The sequence below is a fragment of the Lolium rigidum genome, chromosome 4, assembly GCF_022539505.1.
Source record: "Lolium rigidum isolate FL_2022 chromosome 4, APGP_CSIRO_Lrig_0.1, whole genome shotgun sequence".
Lineage (NCBI taxonomy): Eukaryota > Viridiplantae > Streptophyta > Magnoliopsida > Poales > Poaceae > Lolium > Lolium rigidum.
This window is the reverse complement of record NC_061511.1, coordinates 231,581,314-231,600,775: the sequence shown is the minus strand read 5'-3', so window position 1 is coordinate 231,600,775 and position 19,462 is coordinate 231,581,314. Positions and strand designations below refer to the sequence as shown.

Below are 19,462 nucleotides of genomic sequence, written 5' to 3'. Positions count from 1 at the left end.
CCCCTCTCTCCCCAAACCCTAGCGGTCTCTCTCCTCCACCACATCCCGCACGCTTAAGCGAAGCTCCGCCGGATTTCTTCACCACCACCGACACCACGCCGTCGTGCTGTCGGATTCAAGAGGAGCTACTACTTCCGCTGCCCGCTGGAACGGGAGGTGGACGTCGTCTTCATCAACAACCGAACGTGTGACCGAGTACGGAGGTGCTGCCCGTTCGTGGCGCCGGAAGTGATCGTGATCAAGATCTTCTACGCGCTTTTGCAAGCGGCAAGTGAACGTCTACCGCAGCAACAAGAGCCTCATCTTGTAGGCTTTGGAATCTCTTCAAGGGTGAGACTCGATATCCCCTCGTTGCTACCGTCTTCTAGATTGCATCTTGGCTTGGATTGCGTGTTCGCGGTAGGAAATTTTTTGTTTTCTATGCAACGTTATCCTACAGTTGCGCCGCACTACACTCCGCCGCCATCAACCTTCAACGTGCTTCTTGGCTCCTACTGGTTCGATAACCTTGGTTTCTTACTGAGGGAAAACTTGCTGCTGTGCGCATCACACCTTCCTCTTGGGGTTCCCAACGGACGTGTTAACTACGCGCAATCACGCATTCAGCACCGCTGTCTCCCTCCTCTCCCTAGCCCTGTCTTCTCTCCCCAATCCGCCTCCACCAGCGAGCAATGGCGGGCCACGGCGCGGCGAACAACGGGTTTGGCCGTCGTTCCCACACCAGTGGGAGGCGGGACTCCTGCACATGGCGAGCTACCCGGCGCTGCCGGACTTCCGCGTGCCCGGAGGATGGTGCCTGAGCGCGGGGGGAGTCCCGATCCCGCCGCTTCCGGTGGGAGGCGACGAGCTTGACGCCGCTATCGACGCTGTGCGGGTCACTCTCACCGAGGAGCAGCGCGCGGAGGAGCGGTACCACGCCGACAACTACGACGCCTGGAACAAGTTCTTCCGTCTCCGGCACGAACGGGAACTCGCAGCGTACGACGGTCCTCCCCCTCCTCCAGCGCGTAACAATGCCGCCGGCCGCCGCCGCGTGTGGGGTGCGTCGGGCCGCACGCTCGCCCGTGTGCTCGCGCACATTGAGGCCGGCAACTCCTCCCCCTGGGGATGCCACCGGCGGCGCCGCCGCCCGAGGACGCCGGGAACTCGAGCGACGACGACGGCGGCGACGACCACACTGCCTTCTACCACCATTTCGGCATGTAGTAGGCCGTTGTTAGTTTTAGTTTATGTTTCCATCTGGCCGAATTCAAATATATGTACGAATTCGGCATATATATGTATGAACTCGCCTACATATGTTAAATATCTTTAAATTTCGCTTATGTTTGAACGAATTTCGTCTTGTTTTGTCCGAATTCGCCGTTATTTATAAAAAAAAAATTCATCCATCCCGAACTCGCCGCTGGAAAAATGGGCTGCCCATGCAAAAAAAAAAAATTACATCCATCCAGCGCTAAATAGCGCCGTATTTCGGCCTGGGAAGCCCCAACGGCTGAAGATGCTCTTAGAGCTTGCTCTGTTGCCTCTGGTATTTGCTGTCTAGATTAGATTTTTCTATTTTCCGCAACTTCCATTTTCTTTGTCCAAATTTGCGTCTTGTCTTTTTAGCAGGTTTACTTTTTGTTATTATAGGCTTTTTTTTCGTTATTTTCAAATGCAATAAGAGGAAAAATACATGGCAAGCTTTAGTGAGGCATAATGTTGTCGGCACATATATTTTCATATACGTAATGAAATAGGGACATAAGTTGAAGTGTGCATTCTTCACGGTAACTAGGATATGCCTTCGGACAAAGAAGCCGTGTGATTCTATCATTTCTAGAAAAAGAAAAGAAAGAAATAATAAGCAAAACAAAATAGCAGACTTATGCAGGAGCAGACATGAACCCCGGAATTGGTGTGCCGATTCACTTCTCCCAACAGTGAAGGAAATCTATGCGCGAGGTCATCTTCTTTTACAACTGTAGAATAACGTACAATCAACTTAGACTCGTCAAAGAGTAGTTCCTTGGCCCGGAGTACCAGTCTCAGCAACTACTATAGAGTCTAATGTAATTATGTAGAACAACTTCACGCAAAATAGCATCCTTCCCTGTCGCTTGTTTTCTACTCTGAAATTCTCAATGTATCCCATTCTTAGGATATCTTGTGATGCAGCTACAGATTATGCTCAGAGCCATCATCGATCGTAACTCCCCTCACCACATTGTTCTCTTCAAAACTGATGTATGTAGGTCTAGTTTTATGAGCTTGAGTGTTGAATATGCTGCATTCGAAAATGGGGTTACTTATAGACTGGAGGATGTACATAGCTTTGTACACATAGTGTCTAGTACCTTAGTTCTTTACCAACCATGGAGGGTAATTTAAATTACTATGTAAGTTCACTTCAGTGGCCTACCAACCAGCAACGTTCTGATTCCGTGTAGGAGCTGAATTAATCAAAATGTCTCGTCCAAGTACAGAAAATAGTTGAATTAGAAAGCGATGCCACTGTCTGAAGTTGAGGAGTTAAGAACTATAGATGGTTTCAGACTGTCTGAAAGGGTGTTTAATTAGGCTTTTATATGTTTTTTTTTGGTTTGGGTTCATTGGTTAGCATGTTTGTTCTAGCACACCATACACGAAAGTCATGAAACAAGAAATCGAACGTTATGTGTGGCTCTGTAATGTATAAAGAGCATTCGAGTACTAAAAAAAAATACACAACACGAGAAAACAATAGACTGGACACAACTCATTGGGTTGGAGCTTCTTCAGAAGTAAGAGAAGTACCAAGTACTATGCTTTCCAAAATAAAGCACCACCACTATTATAAGAAGACAGAGAAGATACAAGCAACCTACAACGTACACCCATGCTAATTTAACGTCTCAAATCTGCAAAATGATGTACAATGTGACAATCAACCCTAATCGGAGTTTCACTCGGACGCCACCCCCATGCTCATGACTCACGTGTATAGCTGGCACGGTCGTGTTGGGCCATGCTGGCCCGCGAGGCCACCGGGCCGTGCTTGTGCGCCGAAACAAGACCCGTGTGCCGGCACGGCACATCCTGTTTATTATTTTTCTGTTTTTTTTTTCTGATTTTCCTATATAATTTGTGAGTTCTTTAAATTAAGTAGGTCAAAAAGGCCTATGAGGCTAAAAAGCATGTGAGCCGTGGCAAGCTGGCATTTTTTTCTTCTCAATCCGCTCATCTCTATCAGCAATAAGTGGTTATTAGCCGAATAAAATGGTGACAATCTTATGGCCTACAACATGGAGGTTGATCATACATTGCGTAAGATTTACTTTGTATTGATATATCTAAGTATGTTTAAATTTTAAGATTATTTTTCAAGGTCATTTGATAGCACAACTTTAACTACCATGGCAATTGAGATATGCCCAACCTCTTTTGTCTTCGCGAGGACAAACGCTGAAATACACACACATATATTTTTTCGGTTTTTTCGTTATACCCATAGTAATTTTTTATGTCTTAGGTGTCAGGGTACATGTGCATGTCAAAAGATTGATGTTGTTAAAGAGGTACATGTACCGCGTCACCCCACTAAAAAACCTTCATCAAAGAAGGTAGGTTTGATGATGGATTTAGCCGCATCCTTGTGAAACTGAAGGATGGAGCGAGCTATCAATATGGAACTTATAGATTAGGTATGTGAGGCGAGTATAAAAGTAAACATGAAGTAGAATAAGAGTAAATAAGAAATAGAGTGGTCGGTCTCCATTTAACTATGAAATTTAAGTTCAGGAGTCGTCATAGTTGTGTGGAATGATGTTTATTTTCTATGTAATTTTGACTATTTATTGGAGTAAATTTCTCTAGTTTTATTCCTCTCCACTAATTTTTTTCTTTGATAAGAGAAAATAGTATAAAAAATGGGAATAATAGAAAATAGTAAAAAATGGGATGAGAAAATAGTAAATTTAGACTACCGATGTTGCAATTAACAAATAGATCAGTAAATCATTATATGCTAATATGCATGAAAAAACAAACAAAAATGGCGATAAATGCTAGAGCAACATACAAGACTGGAATTGAAATAGTTGCAGCGAGTCAGCACAATGATTTCTTTCCAGACATCTTCCCTCTTCGACGCTGCGGCACGCTGGGTGGTTGGCGGCGGGCTTCGCTGCGGCATCGCGCTGCGGCCCGTCGGCTTCGCTGCGCTGCGGCCTCCCCGCCTCCCGTCGGTTACGCTGCGGCACGTCGGTGGTGGCTCGTGGTGGGCGGCGGCCAGGTTCTTCGATCTGTGCCGCTGCATCCCCCCGCCTATCGCCGGGGCGTGGAGGTGATCTTGGGCTCCTCCCGCGGCACGAGGGCGCCCGGGGCAGCAGCCCTGGGTTCGACGGCGGAGGCGGCCCTCTTCTTCGCCGGAGGTGGTCGGCTGGTTGCTGGGGTGGCGGATCACATGATCCGTCGACTTCGGCGATGAAGATCTAGTCGATGACGAGCCAGCGGTGAAGGGGCCACCGGTGAAAACCGCGCCTTGACTTCGTTCTTGGCGGATGATGGCGGCGGCTATTGGCGTCGTTCCCTTGCGAAGGCATCATCTTTGCTGGCCTTTCCGCATGCTCTCGCCGAGTTGGGGATTCGCTGCTATCGGTGAAAACCGTGCCTCGATTGGCGGGCGATGGTGGCGTTAAGCGTCGCTTCCTTCTTGAAGGCATCGTCGTCGCAGTCTGCGGCTACTCACTCGTGCTGCTCCGGGGGAAACCCTAGATCTAGCCAGGATCGGACGATGACGGCGCTCCTTGCGTCGTTCTACCTCTTGGTGCATCGTTTTTGGAGCAGCGGCTGGATGGAGGTGGATCTTGGTGGTGTGGTGTTCATCAACCACGTTGTCGTCGATAATTCTGCGGCGTGGAGCTGCGGGGTGTCGAAGACGGGCGAGGATTGCTGGACACGTGCAGGATGGTGGAGCTGTCTGGCGTCATGGTGACATCGACGGCAGGCCTGGCATGATCAATGCGTTGATCTCACTTGGAGATAGGTTCGAGATAGATGGTGGTTGCGAACTCTGCGACGTGTGCAATGGCACACCCTCAGGGTTTTGCTTTATTGGATGATGTGCGTTGGTGTACCGTCAGAGAGTATGGCCTTGTTCTTGGTTCCCCCTTCATCGTAGGTATAGCGAGTTATCGCTAAGTAGGAGGCTTCAAGTTGATCTTTGTATTCTCCTTGTAAGACTTTGCGAATAATTTAATAAAAGAAAGCTGTGTGCATCCAAGAAGCTGGGGCGATGCTCCTTGATCGAAAAAAAATAGGAACGTACTGGACCGTACGTTGTTTCCGTCTCTCCTCTATGAGTTTTTACTGCAACTTTTTGTTCTAATACCTTATCTAGTAGAATTGATATTACCATGCTATTTGTTAGATGGCATGACTAGTTTGATTCCTCTATTTTTCTCATGTTTTATCTACTGTTTTTCTTGATTAAATCATGCAAAATTTCTTATATATATTTCCAACACAAACGAATCCTAATATACCTGCTTACTAGTTGACCAAAGCATCGATTTGTAGACAAATTATACGCTACAAATTCTGGAATGAAGGTTTGTTCCACATAGCTCGAACAGTATGCTGCAACATCTTAATTGCATAGATGCATCTCAGTTCAAAGTTTCATAAAGGCCCAACACATAGATACGGTACCAGTACAAACAAACTGGACACCCATAAGTATTAACTGTTCACAGCACCTAGCTTATTCATGAACTGTGAAGCAATGCAGGGACTAATTAACACATGCCAGCTAAGTACCACTACTACGGCATATGTTTCCTGCTTCTCTTATTTCACCAAAAATAGAAGAAAGAAAAAGAACACAGTCCCAACATACGCACAGCAGACACAAGCCGGTTATCGAGAACCGCCCATTCACTTCTCCCACCAGTGGAGGAAATCCTTGCGCCTGTTGATCTTCTTCTGCAGTTGGAGAACACCGTACAGTAGAGCTTCAGCTGTCGGAGGGCACCCGGGGACGAAGATGTCCACAGGGACGATCCTGTCGCACCCACGCACGACAGAGTATGAGTAGTGATAGTATCCACCGCCGTTGGCGCAGCTGCCCATCGAGATCACCCATCGGGGCTCTGGCATCTGGTCATAAACCCTGTCAAGAACATACGAAGCTCAAAGTGTCAGCTATTCCGCAAAAAAAAGTGTCAGCTATACTTAGATGGTATCTGCATTTCGAGAGGTATCTATGTGTCCATCCACATGGAATCAAAATAATAAATCATATGTAGAAAATGATTTTTCAAAGTTGACAATAAAATCTCAACAACCACATCAGGAAATCTCGATCCAGAAACCTTCATCAGCCAACCACACGAGCAGAAGAGATTTGAAAATCTCAAATAGTTTGCAGGAGGGTGCTACTTTACTTGTAGGATTTTAATCTTTAGTTTCAAGCGAATTGAAGATCAAATGTAAAGAGGAGCCATGTTTGTGCGAAGTATAAGGCATAAGGTGGTGGGGGGTGATGTATACGGACTTGCGGAGAGCGGGGGCCATCTTGTTGGTGAGCGTGCCGGCGACGATCATGCAGTCGGACTGCCGCGGGGAGGGGCGGAAGATGACGCCGAAGCGGTCGAAGTCGTAGCGGGAGGCGCCGGCGTGCATCATCTCGACGGCGCAGCAGGCGAGGCCGAACGTCATGGGCCAGATGGAGCCCCTGCGCGCCCAGTTCATCAGGTCGTCCACCTTGGACACCACGAACTCGGCGGCCTTCGACATCGGGGCAGCTGCAACGCCGCGGGGAACAGGGGCCGTCGTCGTCCGGCCAGCTGCCGCCGTGACGGCGGAGGAGGAAGAGGAGTAGGCGCGCGGGGCGCCGGAGAGTAGCGCGAGCCGCGCTGCGCGTGGGAGGAGGAGCGCCATGGCGATGTCTGGTGGCCGGAAAGCAGCGTACGGTGTGGTGGAGGGGCGGGTGGCTGGGCTGTGAGAAATGGCTTGGCGGAGGTGGCGGACGGAGAGGCTTTGTCTGTGCGTTGGAGAGGGTCGGCAACCGCAGAGCGGTGCGTACGTGCCGTGGGCCGTGGCAGGACAAGAAAGACAGTCCACGCCACCGCTCCAGCCAGCCTTGCGGCTGGCTCGGGAGACACGTATTGCAGACTCCGTGAGATCGGTCACCGCCTAGAGCTTTACTTTTTTTCTTTTTTAATTTTACAAAACTGGACCGACTATGCAAATCGAAGGCTGCGTTTAAGTAGCATGTCAGCATGTCCAGGGTAAACGTTTTTTTTTTTTTAGGAACACAGTACACAACGAAACTTTGAATTAAGGCAAAACCCATGACGACTCACACTCACTTCATCTCAAAATGTAAGACGTGTTTGATTTTTTCTAGTCTCTGGTGATACTCACTAATAGAAGATCTAGAAATTTTTTATATGAAATACCCATATTTCTCAAGATGAATGCAATGATATACTTTCTCCGATTCATAAATTGACTTAACTTTATCTAGGCATGGATATTTTTAGTCAACCAACACATCTAAATACATTCGTATCTAAACAAAGTTGAGTGGAAATATATAATATGTATACATGCTTAACCCATATACTGGATATATTAGTGGTTACTGAGTATACTTTGCAAGACAAATGCAAAGTCAAGCATGCCTTACATTTTTAGCATGTGGGATGTGCGAAAGAACCCCATGTGTGTAAATACTAGCACGAAATGGTTTTAGTTGTCTTCATGTGTTCCCTCGAGCTGTAGCATCGTTCAGAGGCACGGGCTAGATTATCGAATTTATTGTTGGTCCGGTGGTTAAAGGTTTTACTCTTTGACTATTATGCAAATGCAATTTATATTTAGCCAGCGGTAGGCATCAATAAAAAGTCATACATCAGCCACCTTTCGAACCATTTGATCTAAAGTGAGCGAATTTCGCGTGTATGATCATGGTACAAAAACATTTTGTATGTATCATTTTTTCAGTGTATGTAACATCGGTCTCCAACATTTTTTTTTCTATTTTGTCAAAGTCGCGAAATTATGGTGAAAAAACTCCGCCAATGGAATAAAATAATCCCGAATGCAACATTTTTCTCTGCGTATGTATACATCAATTTGCAACATTTCTCTGCAGTATATCCAACATTTTCCGTAACCTATCCAACATTACAGGAACACGTACGTAACATTGGTGCAATCTCTATGTATCATATACACAAAATCATTGTGTCGCTTTGCACATACTTATGCAATAAAAAATATGATGCATATATGTAACAAGTCACAACATAGTGTGTAACATTGATAAAAAAAATTCTCCAAAACAGTGGCGGCAGGAAGCCTCTCACTCCATCCTACGTGTGGACACTGACGTGATGGAGATTGCTGGGAGGATCAACATTCCTAGTGACGGGCTGTTGCGGGTGCTGGGCTTGGGGTCATGAAGGAGGAACACTAGTCAGAGGGGAGGAGCAGTCTGTCGAGGTTGGCCAGCCACCAGGCTCGGGGGGCCGTGGAGGAGAATCATCGCGCTGGAATTTCTCCGGCTACTCACCGTAGGGAGGTGCAACTTCTTGAGATCGACTGGCCTTCGGGCTTGGCCGGCGAGGAGGGGGACCACGGCACCGTAGTTTCTCACCCACTCGTCGGAGGGAAGTTGCTTCATGTAGAGCTTTACAGACCTCCAAGGTCGAGGATGCCACCACGTGGAATGACTATTGGGAAGTCGACTATGTTCTGACCCAACCATGGATTTGAATTAAAAAAGTGAGAACGTACAGAGCGACGTGCGGGAGAGAATTGCAGGCTGAAATGATAAGATGTGGCTCTAGTCACCGGCTCACCGTACATTTATTTGGTGGGACCAAGACATGGGTCATGCTAGCTCTGCTCAACCCGGCTAATGCTAGAGCTAGATGACAACAAGAGTTTTCCTTTATATTGTAGGAGTGAGGGAGTACAAAAGAACACATGTCCTTTTGTTTACCAATGTAGTTCTTGAACTATACAAAATGTTGGTTTTGAACTTCTAGGATCAGAAAATATAATGGTTTTGCTCATTGTCAAAGTGTAAATGCAAATGGTGTAGCGACATTCGTACTTGTGGGTAGCCTAATTGACACGAAAAAAGCATATGTTGCGCAACACTTAGAAAGAATTCAAGAAATTTAAGAAATTTTAAAAATAAGAAAATCAATTAAATATTTTAAATTAATCATAAAAAATGAAGCTTTAAATGAAAAAATTTAAATCATGATTTTAATGAGAAACTTTTAAACAAATTAAATTATAAATATTTAAAAAAAATGAAAATCAGGTAAACTCACAAATAAATTAGAAAATCATGAAATATGATGATTTTTCTCCTCAATGTTCATTCGTTATTTGTGCTTCTTTCCTTTGATCCTTGATATTTCTTCATTATTCTGTACCATTTGGTTGTTTTTAAAGAATATTTTGTTTTATCAATTTCCACAATTGTAGGAACTTTGTAAGGACCTAGTTTTTTTAGAAAATGGATTCCCTAACATTTTTTACTTTGTTGTCCTTTCCATTCCTGCGGATTTATTGATTTCGTCTTGATGATTTATCATCCATTCTTTGTTGAATAACTAAACTGCCACACCATATGCTGCTTTGACTGAAATTAGAGACCAGATTCGTGCACTCTTAGAAGCTCTGGATGCAAAATGACCGTTGTTGCACTTAAGTGACCAAATTTAAAATCGATTAATCACCAACATAGACTTTTAGCTTATCACTATTTAACTACTTCATCAGTCACGCAGATACAGTTTCTCAAGAGATTTTTTTTTTGGTTTGCTTCTTCATCGCGCAGTTGCTGTAGCAGGACTGCCCGTGCTTGTTGCACTGGATCTGGCCAGTCTGCAACGTGGGCGTAGCTGATATATGACGGTCAGCTTCCTGGCAGCTCGTCCTCCATTGCGCACTGCCTCGCCGCCGCCCCGTCGCAGCTCTAGCAAGTCACGCTGCCAGCGAACACGACAACAACGTCAGAGGTATTACATGGCTGAAGCGAAACTGACAAGATAGCTTGTCCAATTCTAGCCCTTGAAGTACTGCTACAACGGACTAGGCGACCAGTTTGAGTCGCGCGCTATTGTCATCAATACGGAACCAATTCACTCAACACAACATGCTTCTTCGTCAGCTGTCTTCTAGTGATTCTTGATGCATCCGATTCCTAAGATGTCTCATGATGATGTTTCCGATTGCACTCAGAGTCATCATCAGTCATAGCTCTCTTCACCACGTCGTTACTCTACAAACTGAGGTAATAAGCTGACGGTGTAGTTTTATGAGTTATTTGAGACTTTGAGTATTATTGATTCTTTATGGATGAATTGGCTACTTATATATTGGAGGATACATATGTATGTCATGTCATGTATACTGCCTATTACAGTAGTACTTTACCAACCATGCATGGCGGGTGATTCAAATTACTATGTGAGTTCACTTCAATGAAGTATCATTGTTCCGACTCCAAGTATAGGTGCTGATTTAATCGAAAGGTACAGAAAGATCGAGAATGAGTAATGAAGAGTTGAACTAGACGGAGATGAATGCACAAAAGGAGACACCAATTGAATGTTGTCATGTTCTCACCCGATGTTGGATTGCAACTAAACACATACAGTTAGCTGAGACATAAATGTTTCGGACTATCCGAAGAGTACTTGGGCTTTGATATGTAGTATATGCTTAGTTTGGATGGTGTAGTTGGGTCTTGCACACCATACACAACACACAAAATAACAATTGACCAAATACAACTTACATGGTTTGGTGTCTCTTCACAAGCAATAGTAGGACCAACTAGGAGAAATGAGTCCCACCTCAAAAAAAATGGAGAAATGAGTCCCCTCCCAACATGGCACACTACCCGCGCACGCAAGTGGCAAGCTTAGATCTACTGGCTCGAGTGTTTTCTTTTTGGATCAGATATTATATACTCCCTCCGTTTCATGATATTAGGTGTATAGTTTTTTGAGGAAATTTCTGAAATTTAGGGTGCAGCAGTTGTACCACTTATGTGGAATATTTTTTAGAAACTTGACCATGTTTTCTTATCTTATGCAAACTTCCTTATGTTTCATGTCAATTAGTTAGAGACTCAGAGGGAATCTCGCTCAAAACTAATTTGTATGCCAAAACTATACACCATATATTTAGAAACGGAGGGAATTTTTTTTCTATTTTACTTCTTGTGTTTCACTGGAGAAGCAAGGACTTTCCCCTTTTTTGAAAAATGCTATCAGGTAAAAACATTGCACATATTATAAATTACACAAATGGCTGGAGATTAATAGGACTAATCCACCAACTTAATGTAACCAAGTGTAACGTGGGTCTTGTACTACTCTCCGTTTACAATTACCCTACACACATGAACATCGGATCGAAATTCTGATTCACTTTCCCACAGCTAAAAGAAACACTTTCACATATTGATATTCTTCCGTAACTGGATAGCACCGTACAATAGAGCTTCAGTGGTCGAAGGGCACCTAGGGACGTAGATGTCCATGTGGATGATCCGGTCTCACCCGTGCACGATGGAGTGTGAGTGGTGGTAGTATCCACCGCAACTGGCGCAGCTGCCCTTCAAGATCACCCATCCAGTCTCCGACATGTATCTAGTCGTAAACCCAGTGGACTATAGCTGAAGCTGAAAATGTCAACTACATTTAAATAATATCTATAACTCAAGACCTATCTATATGTTGAGATGGAGTCAAAATGAACTTTTATATGTACACATGACTTTTTAAAATGATAATAAATACTCAACAAACAATAAAACATTATTTATTAAGCTAACTTGTATTTTTTGCCTCAATTTTTTGATGTCTGAATCAAGAAACTTCGAGAAATGCCAAAGAGTAGGCATGACTCTACTATTTGAAGAAAACTTGCATCCCCATCCCTGGGCAATGGAAAGCAATTCCATAGAGTAATACAAGAACTATTTAGTTCCTCACACCGCAATAAGCATGCGCACAAAATTGACGACTACGAAGGCATTAGTCATCGAGTTTGTGTTTTTCCATGAAAGCAAATATAACATCAGCCAAGAGCCCCTCACTGCCAGAGAAGTAGCTGTCAAGGAAGGGTTGGAGCTATGGAAAAATTGTTTTTCTTTCGTGCTGCCATCGCCAGCTGACCGTCAGCGCAACAAAAACTACTCCTAAACCTCTACAAGCCCTACAAGATGATCCAGAGTTCTCCCTACCTCCAGCCACCTAAGAGATAGAGATACCAAAAAGCCCAGGTCTACTGGGATTCGAAGCAGGAAGAAGGTCCACTCCCCTTTTCCTTTGTAGGTATAAGTGGAAAGCTTCCCCAAGCATTAAAAAATGCCAAATATCATCAAATTGTTCTACTTTGTATAAAAACTTTTTTAGGTCAAGTAAATGAAAATGGTATCATTACATTTTCCACTAGTATCTTCATAATATTTTTTACAAGTACGGATGCTATAATTTGGACTCAACACTTTTGCGCAGAGCTTCATTAACACTCAACTAATTTCGAGCAGCTTGAGACTACTGAACTTAAGATCGATGAAATCAACAGTCACAACTCTTGGCGCAAACAAATTTTCACTATACTTTCTAATTCAGTAAAAATGTAAATACAACATAAACGTTTCTAATTCATGGAATACATCTACTATCAGAATAGGAAACACTTTTTAGCAACTACAATATGTGCCCACTACAGAACCAATTTGTGCAAAGCAGCATCCTTTTCCATTAGTTGGTTTCTAGTTTGAAGTCTCGATGTATCCTATTCCCTAGATATCTTGTGATGGAGTTACGGATTACACTTGGCATCATCATCAGTCATAACTCTCCTCACGACGGTATTCCCTTCAAACTGATGTAAGCTTGTGATCTTGTTTTACAAGTTTGAGTGTTGGTTCTGCTACAATGGAGGAATTGGCTACACATAGGCTGGAGGACTATATATGTGCACATAGCGCCTAGTAGTGTAGTGCTTTACCAACCATATTGGGTAATTTAAATTATGATGTGAGTTCACTTCAATGACATATATCGGCTTTCTGGCTTCAAGTAGGAGTTGAATTAATCAAAACTTTCCGGAAGATTGACAAAATCACACTAGTAAAGAATATATAAATTAGATGGTGATAAATGCGCAAAAGGAGACAAGAATTGAATGGTGCCAATGTCCCATGCCGATGTTGGTTTGCAGCTAAACATGTATCCGTGGTGTATGTTAAGATGGTTTCAAAACAATCGAAAGAGCACTTAGTTAGTTGAGATTTGATATGTATGTTTGGTTGGGCTCATCAGGTAATATTGTTGTGTCTAGCACACAATACATAAAACAACAAGACCAATTGCTAGTAACTACAACTTTCGATTTTCCGGTTGCTTTTTTCGATAAAGGGAATATATTAATATCAAGAAGATACCAATTACACCCAGTCTCTGCAACAACGCACCACCCTAATGGCACTACGGATGCACACAGCCAAAAAACAAGAAAAGAAAACTAAGAAATAAAAGTCCCGCTACAGTATCTCGGGCCTAACAACAGCAATACATCCACCGCCAAGACAACATCTGAATTACAGACTCTCCAAAAACGACGCCTCCAAGAAGGGAACAGTGCTCAAACACCATCGTCGCCCGATCAAAGATCTTAAGTTTTCACCCCGAAGATAGTCTCTGATACGTCTCCGACGTATCGATAATTTCTTATGTTCCATGCCACATTATTGATGATATCTACATGTTTTATGCACACTTTATGTCATATTCGTGCATTTTCTGGAACTAACCTATTAACAAGATGCCGAAGAGCCGATTCGTTGTTTTCTGCTGTTTTTGGTTTCAGAAATCCTAGTAACGAAATATTCTCGGAATTGGACGAAATCAACGCCCAGGGTCCTATTTTGCCACGAAGCTTCCGGAAGACCGAAGAGGAGTCGAAGTGGGGCCACGAGGCGCCGCCACCATAGGGCGGCGCGGCCCAGGCCCTGGCCGCGCCGACCTGTGGTGTGGGGCCCTCGTGTGGCCCCCACGTTGCCCTTCCGCCTACTTAAAGCCTCCGTCGCGAAAACCCCAGTACCGAGAGCCACGATACGGAAAACCTTACTGAGACGCCGCCGCCGCCAATCCCATCTCGGGTGATTCTGGAGATCTCCTCCGGCACCCTGCCGGAGAGGGGATTCATCTCCCGGAGGACTCTTCACCGCCATGGTTGCCTCCGGAGTGATGAGTGAGTAGTTCACCCCTGGACTATGGGTCCATAGCAGTAGCTAGATGGTTGTCTTCTCCTCATTGTGCTTCATTGTTGGATCTTCTGAGCTGCCTAACATGATCAAGATCATCTATCTGTAATGCTATATGTTGTGTTTGTCGGGATCCGATGGATAGAGAATACCATGTTATGTTAATTATCAAGTTATTACCTATGTGTTGTTTATGATCTTGCATGCTCTCCGTTATTAGTAGAGGCTCGACCAAGTTGATGCTAGTAAATCCAAGAGGGAGTATTTATGCTCGATAGTGGGTTCATGTCTCCGTGAATGCGGGGAGTGACGAAACCCCTAAGGTTATGGATGTGCTTGTTGCCACTAGGGATAAAACATTGATGCTATGTCCGAGGATGTAGTTATTGATTACATTACGCGCAATACTTAATGCAATTGTCCGTTGTTAGCAACTTAATACTGGAGGGGTTCGGATGATAACCTGAAGGTGGACTTTTTAGGCATAGATGCGGTTGGATGGCGGTCTATGTACTTTGTCGTAATGCCCAATTAAATCTCACCGTACTTATCATGACATGTATGTGCATTGTTATGCTCTCTCTATTTGTCAATTGCCCGACTGTAATTTGTTCACCCAACATGCTTTTATCTTATGGGAGAGACACCTCTAGTGAACTGTGGACCCCGGTCCATTCTTTTATACTTGAAATACAAATCTGCTGCAATACTTGTTCTTTACTGTTTTCTTGCAAACAATCATCTTCCACACAATACGGTTAACCCATTGTTACAGCAAGCCGGTGAGATTGACAACCTCACTGTTTCGTTGGGGCAAAGTACTTTGGTTGTGTTGTGCAGGTTCCACGTTGGCGCCGGAATCTCTGGTGTTGCGCCGCACTACATCCCGCCGCCATCAACCTTCAACGTGCTTCTTGACTCCTACTGGTTCGATTAAACCTTGGTTTCTAACTGAGCGAAACTTGCCGCTGTGCGCATCACACCTTCCTCTTGGGGTTCCCAACGGACGTGTCAATTACACGCATCAAGCAAATTTACGGCGCCGTTGCCGGGGAGATCAAGACACGCTGCAAGGGGAGTCTCCACTTCCCAATCTCTTTACTTTGTTTTTGTCTTGCTTTATTTTATTTACTACTTTGTTTGCTGCATTATATCAAAACACAAAAAAATTAGTTGCTAGCTTTACCTTATTTACTCGTCTTGTTTGCTATATCAAAAACACAAAAAAATTAGTTACTTGCATTTACTTTATCTAGTTTGTTTTATTTACTACTGCTAAAATGGCCACCCCTGAAAATACTAAGTTGTGTGACTTCACTAGCACAAATAATAATGATTTCTTATGCACACCTATTGCTCCACCTGCTACTACAGCGGAATTCTTTGAAATTAAACCTCGCTTTACTAAATCTTGTTATGCGAGAGCAATTTTCACAGTGTTAGTTCTGATGATGTTGCTGCCCATCTCAATAATTTTGTTGAACTATGTGAAATGCAAAAGTATAAAGATGTAGATGGTGACATTATAAATTTAAAATTGTTTCCTTTCTCATTAAGAGGAAGAGCTAAAGATTGGTTGCTATCTCTGCCTAAGAATAGTATTGATTCCTGGACTAAACGCAAGGATGCTTTTATTGGTAGATATTATCCCCCTGCTAAAATTATATCTTTGAGGAGTAGCATAATGAATTTTAAACAATTGGATAATGAACATGTTGCTCAAGCTTGGGAAAGAATGAAATCTTTGGTTAAAAATTGCCCAACCCATGGACTGACTACTTGGATGATCATCCAAACCTTCTATGCAGGACTAAATTTTTCTTCGCGGAATTTATTGGATTCAGGTGGTGGAGGTACCTTTATGTCCATCACTCTTGGTGAAGCAACAAAGCTTCTTGATAATATGATGGTTAATTACTCTGAATGGCACACGAAAAGAGCTCCACAAGGTAAGAAGGTAAATTCTGTTGAAGAATCCTCTTCCTTGAATGATAAGGTTGATGCTATTATGTCTATGCTTGTGAATGATAGGACTAATGTTGATCCTAATAATGTTCCGTTAGCTTCATTGGTTGCCCAAGAAGAACATGTTGATGTAAACTTCATTAAAAATAATAATTTCAACAACAATGCTTATCGGAACAATTCTAGTAATAACTATAGGCCATATCCTTATAATAATGGTAACGGTTATGCTAATTCTTATGAAAATTCTTACAACAATAATAGGAATACACCCCCTGGACTTGAAGCTATGCTTAAAGAATTTATTGGTACACAAACTGCCTTTAACAAATCTGTTGAGGAAAAGCTCAATAAAATTGATATTCTCGCTTCTAAGGTTGATAGTCTTGCCTCTGATGTTGATCTTTTGAAATCGAAAGTTATGCCTAATAGGGATATTGAAAATAAAATTGTTACTCCAGCAAATGCCATCCAAGTTAGAATTAATGAGAATATAAGATTAATGGCTGAAGCTGCGTGCTAGGTGGGATAGAGAAGAAAATGAAAAACTAGCTAAAGAGAAAAATGTAGCTAAAGTTTGGACTATTACCACCACTAGAAATGCTAATGATTCACATGTTGCTGCACCTCCTACTATCAATGATAAAATAATTGGTGTTGGCAATGTTTCTACTCCTAGTGCAAAGCGCGCAAAATTACCTGAAACTGCTAAAACTGCTGAAACTGCCTGTGATAAAGCTGCTGAAATTTTTTCCAACCTTGGGGATGATAATCCCATTGCTTTAGATTGTAATGATTTAGATTTTGATGATTGCCACATCTCTGAAGTTATAAAGTTCTTACAAAAACTTGCTAAGAGTCCCAATGCTAGCGCTGTAAACTTGGCTTTCACAAAACATATTACAAATGCTCTCATAAAAGCTAGAGAAGAAAAACTAAAACTTGAAACTTCTATTCCTAGAAAGCTAGAGGATGGTTGGGAGCCCATCATTAAAATGAGGATCAAAGATTTTGATTGTAATGCTTTATGTGATCTTGGTGCAAGTATTTATGTTATGCCTAAGAAAGTCTATGATATGCTTGACTTGCCACAAATGAAAAACTGTTATCTGGATGTTAATCTTGCTGATAATGCTAAAAAGAAACCTTTGGGGAAAGTTGACAATGTTCATATTATGGTTAACAATAATCTTGTCCCCGTTGATTTTGTTGTCTTGGATATTGAATGCAATGCATCTTGCCCCATTATATTGGGAAGACCTTTTCTTCGAACCGTTGGTGCTACTATTGATATGAAGGAAGGTAATATTAAATATCAATTTCCTCTCAAGAAAGGTATGGAAAACTTCCCTAGAAAGAGAATGAAGTTACCTTATGATTCTATTATTAGAACAAATTATGATGTTGATGCTTCATCTCTTGATGTTACTTGAGTTACACTTTCTGCGCCTAGCTGAAAGGCGTTAAAGAAAAGCGCTTATGGGAGACAACCCATGTTTTTACTACATCACTTTGTTTTATATTTGAGTCTTGGAAGTTGTTTACTACTGTAGCAACCTCTCCTTATCTTAGTTTTATGTTTTGTTGTGCCAAGTAAAGTCTTTGATAGTAATTGGATTACTGCGCAGAAACAGATTTCTTTGCTGTCACGAATCTGGGTCTAATTCTCTGTAGGTAACTCAGAAAATTAAGCCAATTTATGTGAGTGATCCTCAGATATGTACGCAACTTTCATTCAATTTGGGCATTTTCGTTTGAGCAAGTCTGGTGCCCTAATAAAATCCATCTTTACGGACTGTTCTGTTTTGACAGATTCTGCCTTTTATTTCGCATTGTCTCTTTTGCTATGTTGGATGAATTTCTTTGATCCATTAATGTCCAGTAGCTTTATGCAATGTCCAGAAGTGTTAAGAATGATTTGTGTCACCTCTGAACATGTTAATTTTTATTGTGCACTAACCCTCTAATGATTTGTTTCGAGTTTGGTGTGGAGGAAGTTTTCAAGGATCAAGAGAGGAGTATGATACAATATGATCAAGGAGAGTGAAATCTCTAAGCTTGGGGATGCCCCGGTGGTTCACCCCTGCATATTCTAAGAAGACTCAAGCGTCTAAGCTTGGGGATGCCCAAGGAATCCCCTTCTTCATTGACAACATTATCAGGTTCCTCCCCTGAAACTATATTTTTATTCCGTCACATCTTATGCACTTTGCTTGGAGCGTCGGTTTGTTTTTGTTTTTGTTTTGTTTGAATAAAATGGATCCTAGCATTCACTTTGTGGGAGAGAGACACGCTCCGCTGTAGCATATGGACAAGTATGTCCTTAGGCTCTACTCATAGTATTCATGGCGAAGTTTCTTCTTCGTTAAATTGTTATATGGTTGGAATTGGAAAATGCTACATGTAGTAAATCTAAAATGTCTTGGATAATTTGATACTTGGCAATTGTTGTGCTCATGTTTAAGCTCTTGCATCATATACTTTGCACCCATTAATGAAGAAACACTTAGAGCTTGCTAATTTGGTTTGCATATTTGGTTTCTCTAGAGTCTAGATAATATCTAGTATTGAGTTTTGAACAACAAGGAAGACGGTGTAGAGTCTTATAATATTTACAATATGTCTTTTATGTGAGTTTTGCTGCACCGTTCATCCTTGTGTTTGTTTCAAATAACCTTGCTAGCCTAAACCTTGTATCGAGAGGGAATACTTCTCATGCATCCAAAATCCTTGAGCCAACCACTATGCCATTTGTGTCCACCATACCTACCTACTATATGGTATTTATCCGCCATTCCAAAGTAAATTGCTTGAGTGCTACCTTTAAAATTCCATCATTCACCTTTGCAATATATAGCTCATGGGACAAATAGCTTAAAAACTATAGTGGTATTGAATATGTACTTATGCACTTTATCTCTTATTAAGTTGCTTGTTGTGCGATAACCATGCTTCGGGGACGCCATCAACTATTCTTTGTTGAATATCATGTGAGTTGCTATGCATGTCCGTCTTGTCTGAAGTAAGAGAGATCTACCACCTTAATGGTTGGAGCATACATATTGTTAGAGAAGAGCTTTGGGCCGCTAACTAAAGCCATGATTCATGGTGGAAGTTTCAGTTTTGGACATATATCCTCAATCTCATATGAGAATAATAATTGTTGCCACATGCTTATGCATTAAAGAGGAGTCCCTTATCTGTTGTCCATGTTGTCCCGGT

The 19,462-nt window shown here is 42.6% G+C and overlaps 1 protein-coding gene across 1 annotated transcript; it reads right to left on the bottom strand.

Moving 5' to 3' along the window:
* Positions 1 to 5,898: 5,898 nt before the first annotated feature.
* LOC124648401 (NADH-quinone oxidoreductase subunit B-like) lies at positions 5,899 to 6,903 on the bottom strand. The gene is made up of 2 exons (XM_047188179.1): positions 6,518 to 6,903; positions 5,899 to 6,133 (listed from the first exon to the last, which is right to left on the bottom strand). The coding sequence occupies exons 1-2, from the start codon at positions 6,901 to 6,903 to the stop codon at positions 5,899 to 5,901; spliced, it is 621 nt and encodes a 206-aa protein (XP_047044135.1).
* Positions 6,904 to 19,462: the final 12,559 nt, after the last annotated feature.

Coding starts and splice junctions, on each gene's coding strand:
- LOC124648401 (XM_047188179.1), bottom strand. CDS start 6,903: ATGGCGCTCCTCCTCCCACGCGCAGCGCGGCTCGCGCTACTCTCCGGC. Junction 6,134..6,517: donor ATGGCCCCCGCTCTCCGCAA/GTCCGTATACAT, acceptor TGTTCTTGACAG/GGTTTATGACCAGATGCCAG.